Source organism: Plasmodium malariae (genome assembly GCF_900090045.1).
Source record: "Plasmodium malariae genome assembly, chromosome: 1".
In the NCBI taxonomy this organism is placed as follows: domain Eukaryota; phylum Apicomplexa; class Aconoidasida; order Haemosporida; family Plasmodiidae; genus Plasmodium; species Plasmodium malariae.
In genome coordinates, this window is record NC_041775.1 from 1,255,971 (window position 1) to 1,272,030 (window position 16,060).

General features: G+C 19.3%; 2 protein-coding genes and 1 pseudogene across 2 annotated transcripts, besides 1 other annotated feature; 1 reads left to right on the plus strand and 2 right to left on the minus strand.

Annotated features, from left to right (window-relative positions):
* Positions 1 to 850: 850 nt before the first annotated feature.
* Positions 851 to 1,802, minus strand: PmUG01_01032500 (Plasmodium exported protein, unknown function; the record flags this gene model as incomplete). Its single annotated transcript, XM_029008558.1, has 2 exons — positions 851 to 1,570; positions 1,728 to 1,802. The coding sequence occupies 2 exons, from the start codon at positions 1,800 to 1,802 to the stop codon at positions 851 to 853; spliced, it is 795 nt and encodes a 264-aa protein (XP_028860106.1).
* Positions 1,803 to 5,582: 3,780 nt separating this feature from the next.
* Positions 5,583 to 6,188, minus strand: PmUG01_01032600 (annotated as a pseudogene).
* Positions 5,583 to 6,188: a sequence feature (Plasmodium exported protein, unknown function, pseudogene).
* Positions 6,189 to 12,493: 6,305 nt separating this feature from the next.
* On the plus strand, positions 12,494 to 15,049 carry PmUG01_01032700 (STP1 protein; the record flags this gene model as incomplete). The annotated part of the gene is made up of 3 exons (XM_029008559.1): positions 12,494 to 12,496; positions 12,625 to 13,663; positions 13,926 to 15,049. 3 exons carry the CDS (start codon positions 12,494 to 12,496, stop codon positions 15,047 to 15,049), a joined length of 2,166 nt encoding a protein of 721 aa, XP_028860107.1.
* Positions 15,050 to 16,060: the final 1,011 nt, after the last annotated feature.

The window sequence follows — 16,060 nt, forward strand, 5'->3', positions numbered from 1 at the left end:
TATATCATGTTTTTATGCACTACCTATAAAAAAAATATTTCTTTATTATATCTTTTTATTAATACAAACCTTAAGCTTTAAAAAGATAAAAGAATTAATAGTATTCAACATACTCTCTATTTATTAATATTCTTCCTTTAAGTAACACTAAAATCTAATGTATTTGTAGTGAAGTGTAAAAACTAGAACACATATATAAATATGTATATATACTTAATTATGCTACTTCATGAATTAATATATTTATTTTAGTTGTGCTTAATAAAAGTTTAATTATTTATATATATATATATATAGCAGTTTTTGCAGTCTAATATTAAAAAAAAATAATAAAAAAAATGTAAAATACATTTGTTAATAATAAAAACTATTGTACTACATAAGTTGCATCAAATGTAATTTTATATATTAAATTTATAATATGTATTTTATAATAAAAATTTGCCTAAATCATATAAATACATAATTTATATATATAAAGCGTATATGTTAATTACAAAAATTAATAAATATCAATAACACAATTTAATGGAAAACAAAAAAAAAAGAAAGAAAGAAAGAAAAAAAAAAAAAATATATATATATATACTAAAATGTAATAATAAATTAGATCAAAAGTATACATACTAATACAAAAACAAATATATGATATCGTAAACATTTATTAATATTAAATACATATCTTTTTATCATTTTGTATCAATATTTATTTTTTTATTATCTATATATGTTAATAAAATTTATATTGTATCAAGGAACTTTTTTAATTATATATTTTCATTAAGTATAACGTATGTTTTTATTGGTTAACTGAAGCATGTTTTTTCTGAAAGAAATGCATATATTATTATTATGATTTAACTTCATTCCTTCCTAATTTAATTGAATATTTTATAAATTTTACTAGTATATAAACAAGGATAAAAATACTTAATAATATAACTAACAAAAATATATCTGTACCCCCATAATTTTGCATAAATTTTATTAAGGTTTCACCCCCGTTCTCATAATTCTGTCCCCATAATGCTAAATATAATTTATTGCCAACAAAAGAGAACGATAAAAAAAATGATATAAATCCAATAATTGAAAGCATTCCTGGTATAACAAATATTAAGGCAATATACTTATATGCTGAACGTTTTAAACTTTTTTTTTGTGTAGGATCTTTACATTGCCTGTAATTATATATATGACTGAATACCTTATATAGTCGTTTTTCAAATACATTATCTATCGTTCTGAACGGTTTACATATAGCACATATCCATTTCTTGAATAATTTGTTGGATGTTTCTGTTAAATTGTTTTTATTCTTAGATTCATTCTTTCCATAATTTTCTGTTTTACTATTATCATCTTCATTTAATGATTGTTGTTTTTCGTAATATATTGATTGAATATTATTTTTACAATTTTCTGAATCATTATGTCCATTTTCAAATAGCATAATATTTAATTCTGCATTTTTACTTTCCTTATCATTTACTAATTTAAATATATCACTACTTATATCTAATATACTATCTGTATAATTCTTATTATCTAATGATTTTTGGGAAGTACGCTACAAAGAAAATGTATTATTTTTATTGGTTACATGGTGACATATCTATTTATTCACAACGAAAATATTTTGTTGTATGTATAAACATATATTATATTTATATTATATGAAAAAAGAAAAAATATAAAGGAACTTATATGAGATATTATTATTGTACCACACAATTAAAATAAGAACATATCCAAATAAAATTGGAATATGTGAAAATTTTAATTAAAATAAAAGACTTCATTGTTCCATTAATATTTGAATTATTTAATGTAATAATATATTCAAGTTAATAATAAATTCCTTGTATTTTTACAAGGACTTAATAGAATAATATTATTTGTATTACAATTTTATTATATTTTATTTTTAAAAAGTATTAAATTTCAAAAATAATATAGAAATACACAATATAAAAAAGAAATGATAATTTTAAAAATGTTTTAATGAATATTTACTTTAATGTTATTTATAAAAAAAATCAACATTAAATAGAATGCGTTACGGTAAAGAATTTTTATTAGTAACCTTTATATATATATATTTTAATTGTCAAGCAAATAATTATAAATCTCGTTTAATTAGTACTTTTTATAATAAAAAATAAAAAAAAATAATCTCTTTTGTTCTTAATATATTTATTTTATATTTAAACTAAAAAATAATATGTCGATTAAATATGTACATTAGCACTTACATAAGATATATGATCTGTACAAATTTTCTTTTGTTTTCTGATAATTAATTTATTTCTGAGAACGCATTATACTTTTTGAATAATGTCGTTGTAAAGCATAAATAATTTTTTGGCTTATAATAGCAAGGATATTACTGAAAATAAAAAAAGGAAAAAAGAGCTAATTTTTTTTTTTATAAGAAAAATAAGAATTTTCATGTGTTATATACCAAGAATATGTGGAAAATATTTGTACTACTATTTCAAAAGTCTAATTTTATGTTTGAATTTACTTATAAAATTTTTATATTTTTAAATATTCTAATAAAATAAAATATTTCACACTTTTGTATCAAGTTATAACAGAATATTATAATTCTATTATAATTTAAAAAAATACTTAATTTTTTTTTTATTACGAAAGAGTTAATTTTAATTAATAAAAATTTGTTTATTTATTTATAATTTTTTTTTTTTTTTTGTTAAAAGTAATTAAATTTGCAAATATATTGAGAATACTAATATTAAAAAATATATATAAATATAAAAGTAATATAGAAAAAAATACTTATTGTAATTATATTAATTTTAAAAAAATTTTAAAATAAAATAATTTACAAGATAAATAATATTCTTAAAAAATCTGAAAGTATAATACTTAAAATAATATATAATAAAATTACGGGAATTTATTTATATTATTTTTTTTTCATGAAAACTTTATATTGGATAGAAAGCTACATGCTTTTGCTATTGATATATAAATAGATATTACTCCAATACATATAATAAATTATAACGTTTATGCAAGTGGAATAAATTAAATAAGTTTGATACTTCAACAAATATTTCTTTTTATGTAGAAATATTTACAGTGGATGATTTTTATATCTTACCATTTGTAACACGTAATGACGAGATAACTGTAAAAATATTATATATTAAATGTATTATTTTAATTATAGAATAATAAAATGATACATTTGTTTGCAGGAAAATTGCTTTTTTAAAAAATAATTAATTTCATGAAATAAAATAAAATGAAGCCTTAAAATATTTAATATGCTATATAATTCAAGTTACCATAAAACCGTGATATAATACAACTATTTTTTTCCTTTATTATACCATAAGTACATAGTATATGCAACTATATATATAATTATAAACATATTTTGAAAGGTAATTATTCGTGGTCTTTAAGTATTTTTATTATTTGAATATTCATACTTTTTCGTAAATAATTACGAATTTTTAGTTTTATAAAGAATACAACAGGGTTCCTCAATAGTTCATAATATATCTTATAAAGTATAATTAAAGTACAAATTATACAAACTTATAATATTCTATTTAATTAATATTTTCTAAATTTCCATGTAACTGTGTTTGTTATTTTTAGGAGTATTTATATTTTACTATATTATCTTTCATTTGCGTATTTATTAAAAATATCTATGGTAACTTAAATTAATTAATTATGAGTATTCATAAAAATGAAAAATTTGTAAGTTATATTCTTATTTTACTGAAATAATTAATTTTTTCCAGAGTACATGTATATATCATATACAAACAATATATATATATACGTACTTATTTATGTATATATATTTACTAATTCATATATATAATGAAACTATCCCCTTAATATTTTTTGACTTCTAGTATATATAATATAACTCGTAATAGTTATTTCTTCGTAATTCTGTTTTATAATAATAGTTTACGTTTTTTATAATTGGTTATATATTAATGTTATTTAAGGGTAAATGACTTTTTATATCAATATTTTTTTTGATAATTAAACGTTAGTACATCATATATATTTTCACTAAAAATTATATTTTCCTAGCGTTTCATTAAGAATCACTTCTCTATGAATATTTAATATAAATTAATTATGTCTTTTAAACTATGCTATTACTACTAATGAGTTTATAAAATTATGTTATCATAAACTTATAAACTGTAGTTATTCACAAAATTGAAAAATATTTGTATTGTAATGTATAAGTTTTTTCTACAATGACATATTTTTCATTTAAATTTAGCTTTTTATTGATATTTATTTTTACAAATTAATATATCACATCCGAAACTTACTTTACGCATTCGTTGTGCATATAATATTACATTTTATTTATTTGGGGTGAATCTAAAGAAACGAAAAAAAAGAAAAATGAAAATTAATTCACCTATTAAAAAGTGTATGATTTAGTATTATACTGAAAAAATGTAGGACAAACATGAATAACATAGCCAATTTAAATTTGAAAAAAAACATTTCTTTTAGCATACATAAATATTATCTAGGGTATACGTTCTTAAACGTTTAGAAAAAAAAAATAAATATAATATTCTATGTTATATATGTGAAACTGAAATCAATGTCAAGGAGATATTGTAATGTATGTTATTGTGGAATATGTAATATTATTATTAAGTACATTACTGTAGAATACATAATAAAAATGTTAAAATAAAGAAAAATGATGCTTATATTTTTTCTAATACTATTTATGTCATAATCATTATATATCTTTTTGTTCCCTATATAACACTTTATTTATTAATTAAAAGAATTATTTTATAATAATAGAAAGACAACGTAAAAAAATAAATAAGAAGTAATTAAATAAATTATTTGACATTATATATTATGACGTAATTTATATATTTTCACTGGTTCACTTTTTTAAAAATTTTTGTTAGGTCTAATAAAACGAATTTTTATTTTAAGTAAAATTAAATATAGTATAATAACATTCATGTAATCCATTATTTATTTTATAAATTTTATATGTAAAAAAAAAAAAAATTATATATATATATTGTAAAAAACATTCAATTTGGTTTGTCATACACTAAACAAGACACAAATATTTTTAGTTTAAAACATATGAAACATTTCTATAATTACATCAACAAATAATCATTTAAGATTGTAATATGTTAAAAATAAATAGAATACTATTTTCTGTAGTAACAAATATTAATTTACATTTTATATCAGTAAAATAATATAAATTGTGCTTTATATATCCATTATAACCTGTATATAGGTATTTTTCATAACTGTTTATGTACATGCAGATACTTATACATGAATCATAATATTATGTGTGTTAAAATAATACACTAAAATTCAAAGTGAAAATAATTAAAATATTAAAATTAAAAAAAAAATTATATTTGTATATTTTTACTTATAAGAGTAAAAAAGGCTTATGATATAAGGATTAATTTATGAAATATAAACAAATTTGGATTTTGTTTTTTTATTCTTTATATCACATAGAATGTTACATATTTTAATTGTTGAAAAAATTACTGTGAGTAAAGGTTATATTTAGCATTATAAGTTTTACTTTTTTATATGTATTAACTTATCATATTTTACATGTTTCTAGAAGATATATATAAAAGTTGGTAAAACTATAGATGTTAATTCTAAGATTAGTACTAATTACTGCAGTACGAATTAAATTTACATCTATCAAATAAAAAAGTGGCGAAAAAATAATCTTGCCTTATAAGACATATAATAATATTCTACTTAATCAAAGGGAAACATGTAAAATACATAGTAAATCGTATTTATTATATACTTTTAACCTTAAATTCCTTTAATCTGCATTAATAATATACCTAATTCCTTTTGTATAATTTACTCTGTTGAATATTTTTTTTTAAATACGAATCTCTTTAGTACGTATGTGGGATTTACTACTGAATTGTTCACATCTTTCTATTTTATTCAATGTCCATTCATTTGATAGTTTATTTTTTGAATTGTACCCCTTCTCATTATTGTATAAATTCTTTTTATTGATCCACTAAATTATATTGTAACTCTTGTTTTAATATTTCAATATTTGAAACATTCACCTGTTAATATTTTTCCAGTAAACTGTACGATATTGTTTTCAATTTTGTGCCAAGTTTGTAGTTGTCCAAACATTTATTATAATTACTTTAAATATAGAATGTGCATATTTATTATTTAAAAGAACAGATAATTTTATGATGAAAAAGAGTATTAATAAAAATAAGATTCTAAAAGAATGAATATTGTGAATTTCCTTTAGTAATGTTTCCGTAGTATATCATTATAAAAGTAATGTGACTAATTTAAAGTAAGAAGGTGGATATTTTTTTTAAAAAGAGCAGATTCATTTTTTATCTGAACATGACTCTATTTAATAAAGTAATATATTCAGTAACGAAAAAATTAACGGTAACATAATATAATTCTAATAAAAAAGGATAGATTACTTATTTATTATTATTTTTTTCTTTTTGTATTTTATTTTTTCATAAAAACATAAAAAATGTAAATAATTTATTTTATAACACAGATAAAGAAAAATAACTTTTAAAATGTATTATAAAAACTTTATCTTATTGTTATTTATAAAGAACTAATTTTCATTGGAAAAATATAATTTCACTTCATCTATAAATATTAAAAATATATGAAATAATTATTTAAAATAGTAATGTAATTAAACGATTTTTTAAAAAAAATTTTCAAAAAAAAATATACATATGATTTCTTAATATTGGTATATAGAGAGATTATATAGAATATATAACGTAGAGAATATATATAATGCATTGTTGAACATTTTAAGAGAGGAAAATTATATTTTATTGATGCTTTTCGGTTAATAATTATAAATTTATAAACATAATATTTTGGAAAAACTTGTTAATTCTAAATAAAATATTAATCATTTTAAAAATATAATAATAATAAATGAAGAATAGTACATAAAACATTATGAGTTTCATTGCTCATAGTAGTTGCATGATTTACTATCTAAATATATTCATTTTTTAATATAATATTACTCACATGGAGAACAATATTTGTAATAATCTACTTAATCTATAAAATATATATATTATGAATTTAAATAAACAGTGATTTTTAATTTTTATATCATTATTTTTGATAATAATAATAATAATAATAATAATTTTTAATTAAGTTTAATATGTAGAATTATTTTTATGTGAAGTATATTTGAAATTTATATACAGCATATAATTTGTACATAACAAATAAGAAATAATAGCAATATAATCTACTAGCACACATATTTTAAGAACTGTTCTATTTATTACATTAGGAACAATATATTATTTTTTATTTATTCTTTTAATAGCACATAATGATTGAAGCGTATTTTAAAGGCGTAGGATAATAAATGGACATAAATATATAAATTAGAATTTGTTAAACATGTCATTATTATTTAAAACGCATTATAACCAAATATTATGTTCATTATTTGTTTTAAATCTCAGAATCATTTTGTCAATATAAAATTAAAAAAAATCATTTTAATCAAATGGAATAATATATTATATAATTTTACACTTTATAAAATATTATTCTTTAAAGTAAATAAAAAGCAGTATTAAAAACAAATTCTTTTAAATTAACAGCAACATACATTTATAGATTTACTATATGTTTACGTATACATTATTGGTATGAAGCATTTACAAAAGTTCTTATTTCCTCTTATTTTTTCATACAATTTATCCTTATAAAGTTTTTATTTTCATTAAATATTTTTATATAAATTATAAGTAAACACATTTTTAAAATTTATAATAATCCGTATATATCTTATTAAATATAATATAGAAAATAAGTATATCATATAAAAAAAATCTGCTAAACATTTGATTATAAATAGCCTTTTTCATTTTTTTAATTATTTTTCATTTTTAATGGTTTTTTGATCCTTTTTTTTTTTTAAAAAATATATATATTTATTTATCTAAAATATTTATTCCTTTTATAAATTAGGAAATAATATAAAAGTACATTATTTTTTTGTAATGTATTTATTTTCTCATTAATAAGGACATGTACTATAAGTGTATTTTGTTCTTATATGCATGTCTAAATAAAGGTTGTATACTTTTCTAATTATATCTTTTTTATATATAATAAACAATATAATTAATATATAATACATACTAATAAAATATGCTTAAATATAAAATAATATTAAACATAAAAGTTCACAATTTTTTACATTATTTATTCTATGTATATATTAAATTATCTGCAAAAAACAAAGTGTTAATTTAAATATTTAGTTCTTACTGAATGTAATATATGGTTTGTGTTTTTACAATTATAATGTATTTAACGATGCCAACGTTTTTGTCTTTTAACAAAAATAAAAACTTTGATAATTTTTATAATTTAACATAAAAATTTTATGTTTTACTATTTTTAAAAAGTTCCATATCTTCAGTTAATATATAAATTTCTTGCATATATTATGAAATATATTAATGTTTTTATATTAATTATATAATAGTTATGTTTTACAAGGGGGAAAAAATATCTGTATGAAATTTTAAAACTCTGCGTTTAAATACGATACGCGTAAAAATCATATAACAATTTTAAAAAATGTACCGATTTTTTAAATTTTCAATAATATATATGAATGAATTAAATATCAACGAATCCTATGTATTGTAAAACCTTCACTTAGGTGGTAAAAATCACAAAAATAAGCATCTTACGATATTAATGAATATCAGTACATCTCTTTATTTTGAACAAATAAGATAAATGATTATTGGAACATTTTTCATATAATTTGTTTGTATTATAAATATAAATTATTCCACTTAAAATTGAGAGAATATAAATGCAGTCTTGTAAAATATTATCATACGATATTACTGTTAAGTGTTGTATTTACAAATATGTAATTTTTTTAATTCTGGTTTATTACTATGGGTTTTTTTATTTGTTTTCATTAAGACAAAATAAATATATATCGAAATATTCAGATTAAGAGAATTTCTAAATGCTTATAAATCGTTTTGAAAAGTTTATATATATTCGGATTACAGAAGTTGTTCAATAGCCTATCTTACGATACAAAATTATTACTGATAAATTTTCATTTATATATATCATTATGCATGGATAAAAGTTATGAACATGTTAACTGAAATATTTATTAAAAAAATATAAAAAAAGAAAAAAAGTTTAAATAAATTTTTTTATAATAATTATGTATAAAAAATAATACAAAAGTGAGCATTATACCAAGGGAACTATGAAATACTCATATAGAACTATGTTGATAGAAATGTTTAACAAGATAAAAATAGTTAAATGTTAAAGAATAATTATTTTACATAAATTTGTATTTTGTGAAGGAGACATTATAACATAATAAAAATATGTAAATATTAATTACATAAACACCATTAATTTTATTGCTCACAATTAACACAGTTAAAATATTTAGTATTTATGATGAAAAGTACATCCGTATAATATATATGTTCAAAGAAAATTCAATAAATAAATATGCATATCTTTACCTTTAAGTATGGTATGAAAATAGAATATTCATTATATTATCAAAAACTAGTTATAATAGGTTTATCCCATATTTGAACATATTAATAATATATAAATAATACTTTACGAATCATTTTAATTAAATTGTCAAAAATGCTATAAAATATGGAAATCATATTTTGAAATATCAGTAGCATAACCATAGAAAGGCATGCTAAATTATAAATAGAACGATTATATATAATAAAATAGAGTTAAATGGAAATAATTAAAATTTAACAATAACATTACATATATTTTATTATGTTAATCTATATAAAAATAAATGATTGCAATTATTAGTAAAATGATATATAAAGGCAAGCTTATTCTATGGTATCTTGCTATTGTATGTTCAGTTATATAAGTAAAAAGTTATATATTACATTAAAATATATTTATCATAAAATAAATATTTTTATTATATTTTTTAATATAATTATTCCATAAAAATACATTCACTAGTTGAATATATTGATAATTATAAACACTAATATAAAGTGGTGTGAAGAGAAAATTTAAATACTTGGTCCCTTTTTATAGTAATGTATACCCCAGTTATTACAATGAACACTTATACATAATAAGTATAGTCAAATTAGTATATGTTATTTACGGGTAACTACATAATGTTAAATTAGATTTTCCTTTTATTTATATTTTAATATGTAACCTGCGATAATTATATGGATAAATATATTGAGATCTTATTAGTGTAATTTCTGTGATAAATTTACATGTAAACATATACATTTTAATGTTAAATAATATTTTTTAAGTAAATAAAATAATCATAATATTTTGAAGGAATATTCAAAAATTCTTATGAGTATTCATTAATATTTCATTAATTTAAATTAAATGTTATGTATAAACTGAAGAATCAAGCAATAATTGTTATCATATAAAAAAGAAGTCATCAGAAATACCTTAACAAAGAAAAATATTTATTTTATATACTTATGAAATAGTAAAAATAAAATATAATAATATTGTTATGTAATATATGAAAACTAATTTTATGTATCTCTTTATATAACCTTTCAAATTTTTGAGAAAATTGTATTTTCATTTATATTAGCGCATATTAAGCCACTAATATAAGTTTATCATATAAGCGATATATTAAAATACAACAATTTAGATAAAAAATGCCTTAAAACATGATAATTAATTTTTACATTTATTATCCTGTATATAATTATTAAGAAATTTATTTTAAAAAAAATGCGTAAAACAAAAAAAATAAAAATGGCATAAAAATAAATTTAAAAAATTAAAAAATACATGGAACCACTAATTAATATATTGATTGAACATGAATATTATAACTTAACTGTTTTTGTTAAGCAATTTTTGACAAAAAATTAATTATCAATTAATATAAATTTTTTTTTTTTTTTTTTTAATTTTCTCTATATTCATTATCTCTTTTTCAAGTGTTTTAAATTATATATCAAAACTATAAATAATATATTTACATTATAATAGAATAACATATGTAGTTGATAATACGAATGAATATTCTGTATTTTCATTTAATAATTCATTACTTAAAAGGTATATAAAAACAATAAAAGAGCTTTTATATATTTCCTAGTAAGACAATATTTATTAATGGACTTAGTGGGATATTTTCATATAATTATTAAATGTTGAACAAATATAGAAAAAAAAGGCAATTTTTTAACCTATTATTCGAATATGTCTATAAATAATTAAAAAATAATAATTGTAAACCTTCAATATTTTTCTTTTATTTAATTTAATATAATATTCTATTTATACAAAATTCATATATTATTATTTTTTATAACAATGTTCTAATCAATTATATTTTTGTTTAACGAGTTAGTAAAATTAATTTTTTTATAAGTATATCGTAATAATATTTCATATGATGAATAAGATTCAAAATATTTTTCATTAATATACTTAAATATACTTTTTATTAAAATTTAGTCCGAATGGGATTATTACTATCAAATAGTGGTACTCTAAGCATATTCAGAAAAACATATATATATTATAAATTATAGCACATTAAAACTATTCACTAAAATAATATATATAATAAATTATCAATATTTATGTAGTCGACATATATATTATTAAATGTCATAATTACAATTAAATGATAATCAACTTGAACTAAATCAACAATTTAGTATAATTTATATATTATTAATTTTTATTTTTGTATACGTCATACTAAATATAAAAAACAGCTAACAAAATAATTATAACTACATAATTATATATCTTAAACATAGACAACATATAAGGTATAATAAAGAAGAAACCTACTATCACTGTTATTAATTATTTAATTTATAGATTACTTATTTTCAGGAAATCAAAAGATTAAAAAGTATTAATTACATTATTAGGGATAGTAATATTTTTATGTATGTAACTGTATTAATAAAAACAAAAATCATATAAAAAAGGACTCAATACACATATTAATGAAAATTTTACACATGAATTTCATGTAACTTATTAAGTTACTAATACTTAATTTTTTGTTGTTATCTATTTGCATTTTGAATTATAAAGAGAACATGAATTTTACATAAATACATATTCTTAACAGTGATTTAACACCGAAATGTGGTTAGGATATATCTCCTCTTGTGATATATAGTTTTCGGGTAATAGGAGATTATAATATAAACTAATTATTATTTTAATTTTTTTTTAGTTCTCATGTATTTTCTTATGTAATTGATAATTTTATATTCTCTGCTATTATATATTAACTTAAAATTACAGCATTAAAAAATAAAAAGATGGATAATTGTATTTTTCTTTCAGATGCTTATTTACAACAATCCGTAGTAATAATTAGTGGAATTAAGAAATGGTTAAATTTTAGTGGTTTTAAATATTTCTAAATTTATATGTTAGTTTACTGGTTATAGGAAAAAGGGACAAAAAAACTTACGTAAAAATTAAAACATAAATAATCTCTAAAATTTCTTTTGTGTTTAGGATCTGACTGGACTAGGTATGGGATCAGTATATTACCTTAAGGAGGCTAAATTTAAAAAGATTCTTAAAGAAGCAAAAACTAGAACTGATACCTTAAAACAGGTGAAAAATAAAAATGAATTTAGAAACAACTGCTTAAATTTAGCTGATTATATAATTAAGGAAAAGACTGCACCACAACATTTTAGCCAAAATAATTGGGAAAGAGCACTAATAAATTGGCTAAAACCTAAATATGAAGGTCTAAAAAAGTATGGAGGATGCCCTGTAATATTAAAAGATAATGATAAAGAACTTTTAAAATTAAAATATGATGCAGATGATTTCTATGAACAAAAAATAAGAACGGAGAGAAAGCTGAAAGCTTTCGGAAAGAACCAAGAGGATTCATATATTTGTAATAATGATGCTAAATGTAAAAGTACATGTAAGGAATATAATGAGTGGATTAAAAATAGAGAGGAATATTTTAAGGAAAAGAAAAGCTTTATTGAAAGAAATTCAAAAATTAATAATGCAAATATCTCTTTTCGTAATCCAATAAATGACTTACTGAATCCTGAAACATTTAATATATTTCCTAAATGCTCAATCTTGGAACCCCCAGAAAATGGTCAACTGCAACCTGAAGAACATGCAAAAGGTTCAGAAAAAGTTCAAACTGTATCGGAAAGTCCATCTGAATTTCAAGATCAATCGGATAAGGTAGTTGAAATTCTACGAAAAGTAGAAACTGAAGTTGAACCGGTATCTACAGGTGAAGAACAATCGCAATACCAAACAACGCCTCTATCTGAGCCTTCATCTATGGAAATAACAACTAACCAACCTAAAGATTTACAATCTGTATCAGATGAAAAATCACAAATTCTTGAAGGTCCTGAAACTGGAGATCTAAGTTTACAAGGAGATACGGCACCTTCTCCAAAAGTTCAAGTTTCAGGAAAAGCTGAAGATAGTCGTGCTGCTTTTGGAAATTCATCACAATTAATTACGAATTCCCCATTTGTTGATTCTTCCGAACTTCCTGAAATTGAAGGTAAATTAATGCTACTTATTTTTCTATTTTTGAAATAAATACAATAAATAACGCCCATTTTCAAAATGCAGTTAAAAATAAACTAGGATATCCCCATATGGAACATATATCATCCATTTTTATGGGTTTTGTAATTATTATTGTCATTTCCATTTTTATTAAAGTAAAATAATGTTTAAATATTAAAAATATGATTACCATTTGACTGCTGTAATAAATTATTTTATGATTCAATTTTTTTTTATGTTGTAGTGCGCTTTAGTAGGGCTACATAAAAAAAAGAAAAAGATAAAAAGAAAACAAGTGAAATTTCTGAAAATAAGGGTACCTTCATATTTTGACAGAAAAAGTGAATTTTCATCACATGATCATTTGGAACATCAAATATATGATGATAAGGAAATCATAAAAAAAATAAAAATTCATGAAAGTGACGTGATAAAAAATACAGAAGAATTAAAGAGAAAAAAGGAGGGATCAAAAACTATTATAGAAGTGCATATGGAAGTATTAAAAAAAATCAGAAATGATGAGTGGGAATTTAACAAAGACGAATTTTTAGATATATGCCTAGAACATTTCAAAAAAGAAGAATATAAAACTTATCATAATTTAACAGATGATGAACTAATGGAAAATGTTCAAAATAGAAATGATATTGAAAAACAAAAAATTTTATGGAATAAATGGTTAGAAGAACACAGAAACATATCTGATAAATTAACAAGGGAAGAATGGTTCAATAATTTGAAAAATGAATGGAAAAAAGAACTTTTTATAAAAAAGAGTGAAGAATTAAACTCAAACCTTTTAGATGAAATTTACAAAATTCCATATCTCGAAAGAGAAAAAGATTTATGGAAGCAGTGGATATCAAAAAATCGTTATATTATAGAACAATATTTGGAAAAGGATTGGTTTAAAGGTAAAGATGAAAAACTCCAGAATATTTCAGATATAATTGAAGCTCTAGGAAATAACTATGGTCTATCACTAATAAATATAGAAGAACTGGATATTAAAGAATGCTATGAAGATTTATATAAATATTTAAAAAGAAAAATATTAGAAAAATTGTGTATATTCGTATTTATAAAGATATTAGAAGAATGCAAAAAAGAAGAGAATATAGAAAATAATGAATTATATTTAGATAGTTCCATAAATAAATGGAAAATAGAAGGAAATTCATATGAAAAATCACAGATATTAAAAAATTTAATTGAAACTAACAGTAGCGCTTCGGAAAGCAGTAAAAGCATGGAAATTCATAATTATATATGGGAAGACTGTTTGAGAAAAGATTTAGAAAATTGGATAATAGAAGATGATACATATGTAAATTTCACATATAATGAAGCAATGAAAATAAATCTAATCAAATAGTAAAATAATTTATCCTTGGAACTGAAAAGGAACAATTCAAAATATAGTCTAGTCATATTAAAGTGATATATCATAATGTCGATGAAACTATTTTCTTAAATTTTTTTTCTAAGGGGAATAAAGAAAAAAACAATATGAAGTAATTAGTAGTATAAAAGAAAAAACCAAGTCTAGAGTATAAAGGTCGAAGTGGATTTATTTAAAAAACATTCTAATTATATATAATTTTTACTTTTATAAGTACATCTATAAAAAAGTTATATTGAGGATTGATACGAAAAAAATAAAAAGACTTTTAATGTATACTTTTAAAAAAAAAAAAGCTTATGCATTAAATATTAATCTGTGAAATTTTGAGCTAAATTTTTTTAATTATCCTTTAATATGTAATTTCCTTCTTTGGTATTATTAGATATACTGAATTTATAGAATATATTTTTAACGAATATATTTCTTTTGTATATATATGTTAGCGTAATAAATAATATAATATAGATAACTAGATTCCCACAAATATTAGCATCAAAGTACGGCTTAAGTTTCTCCATAAAAATTTTACTTATATATATGTATATATGTTTTTTTTTTTAATGTATAATTCTTTTAATCTTTTACTTTATTTAAAATTTAAACATTATAAAAATATAATATTATGTTTTTCCTTAGAAGAAAAAATATTTTAGTATGTTTAATAATAAGATAATATTTAATGCACCAAGGATAAAGAAATTATTAGTAACAATAATAATTAGTTTTTCTAATATATTAATGTATAATAAAAACCCATGTTATGTTTAATAGAAATCTTTGTTACGTTTAATATATATAAGGATTTTTTGGATTTTTTATTATCAGAATGTGTAGTATAACATATATAATATAATTAATCTTTAATTAATAAGAATTAATGAATAATATACAAATAATAAATAATTTCCTAAGGAAGATGTACAATAAGCTTAGTTTATTATAGTTTATTATTTTCCTTATTTAAAAATCTCTATATATATA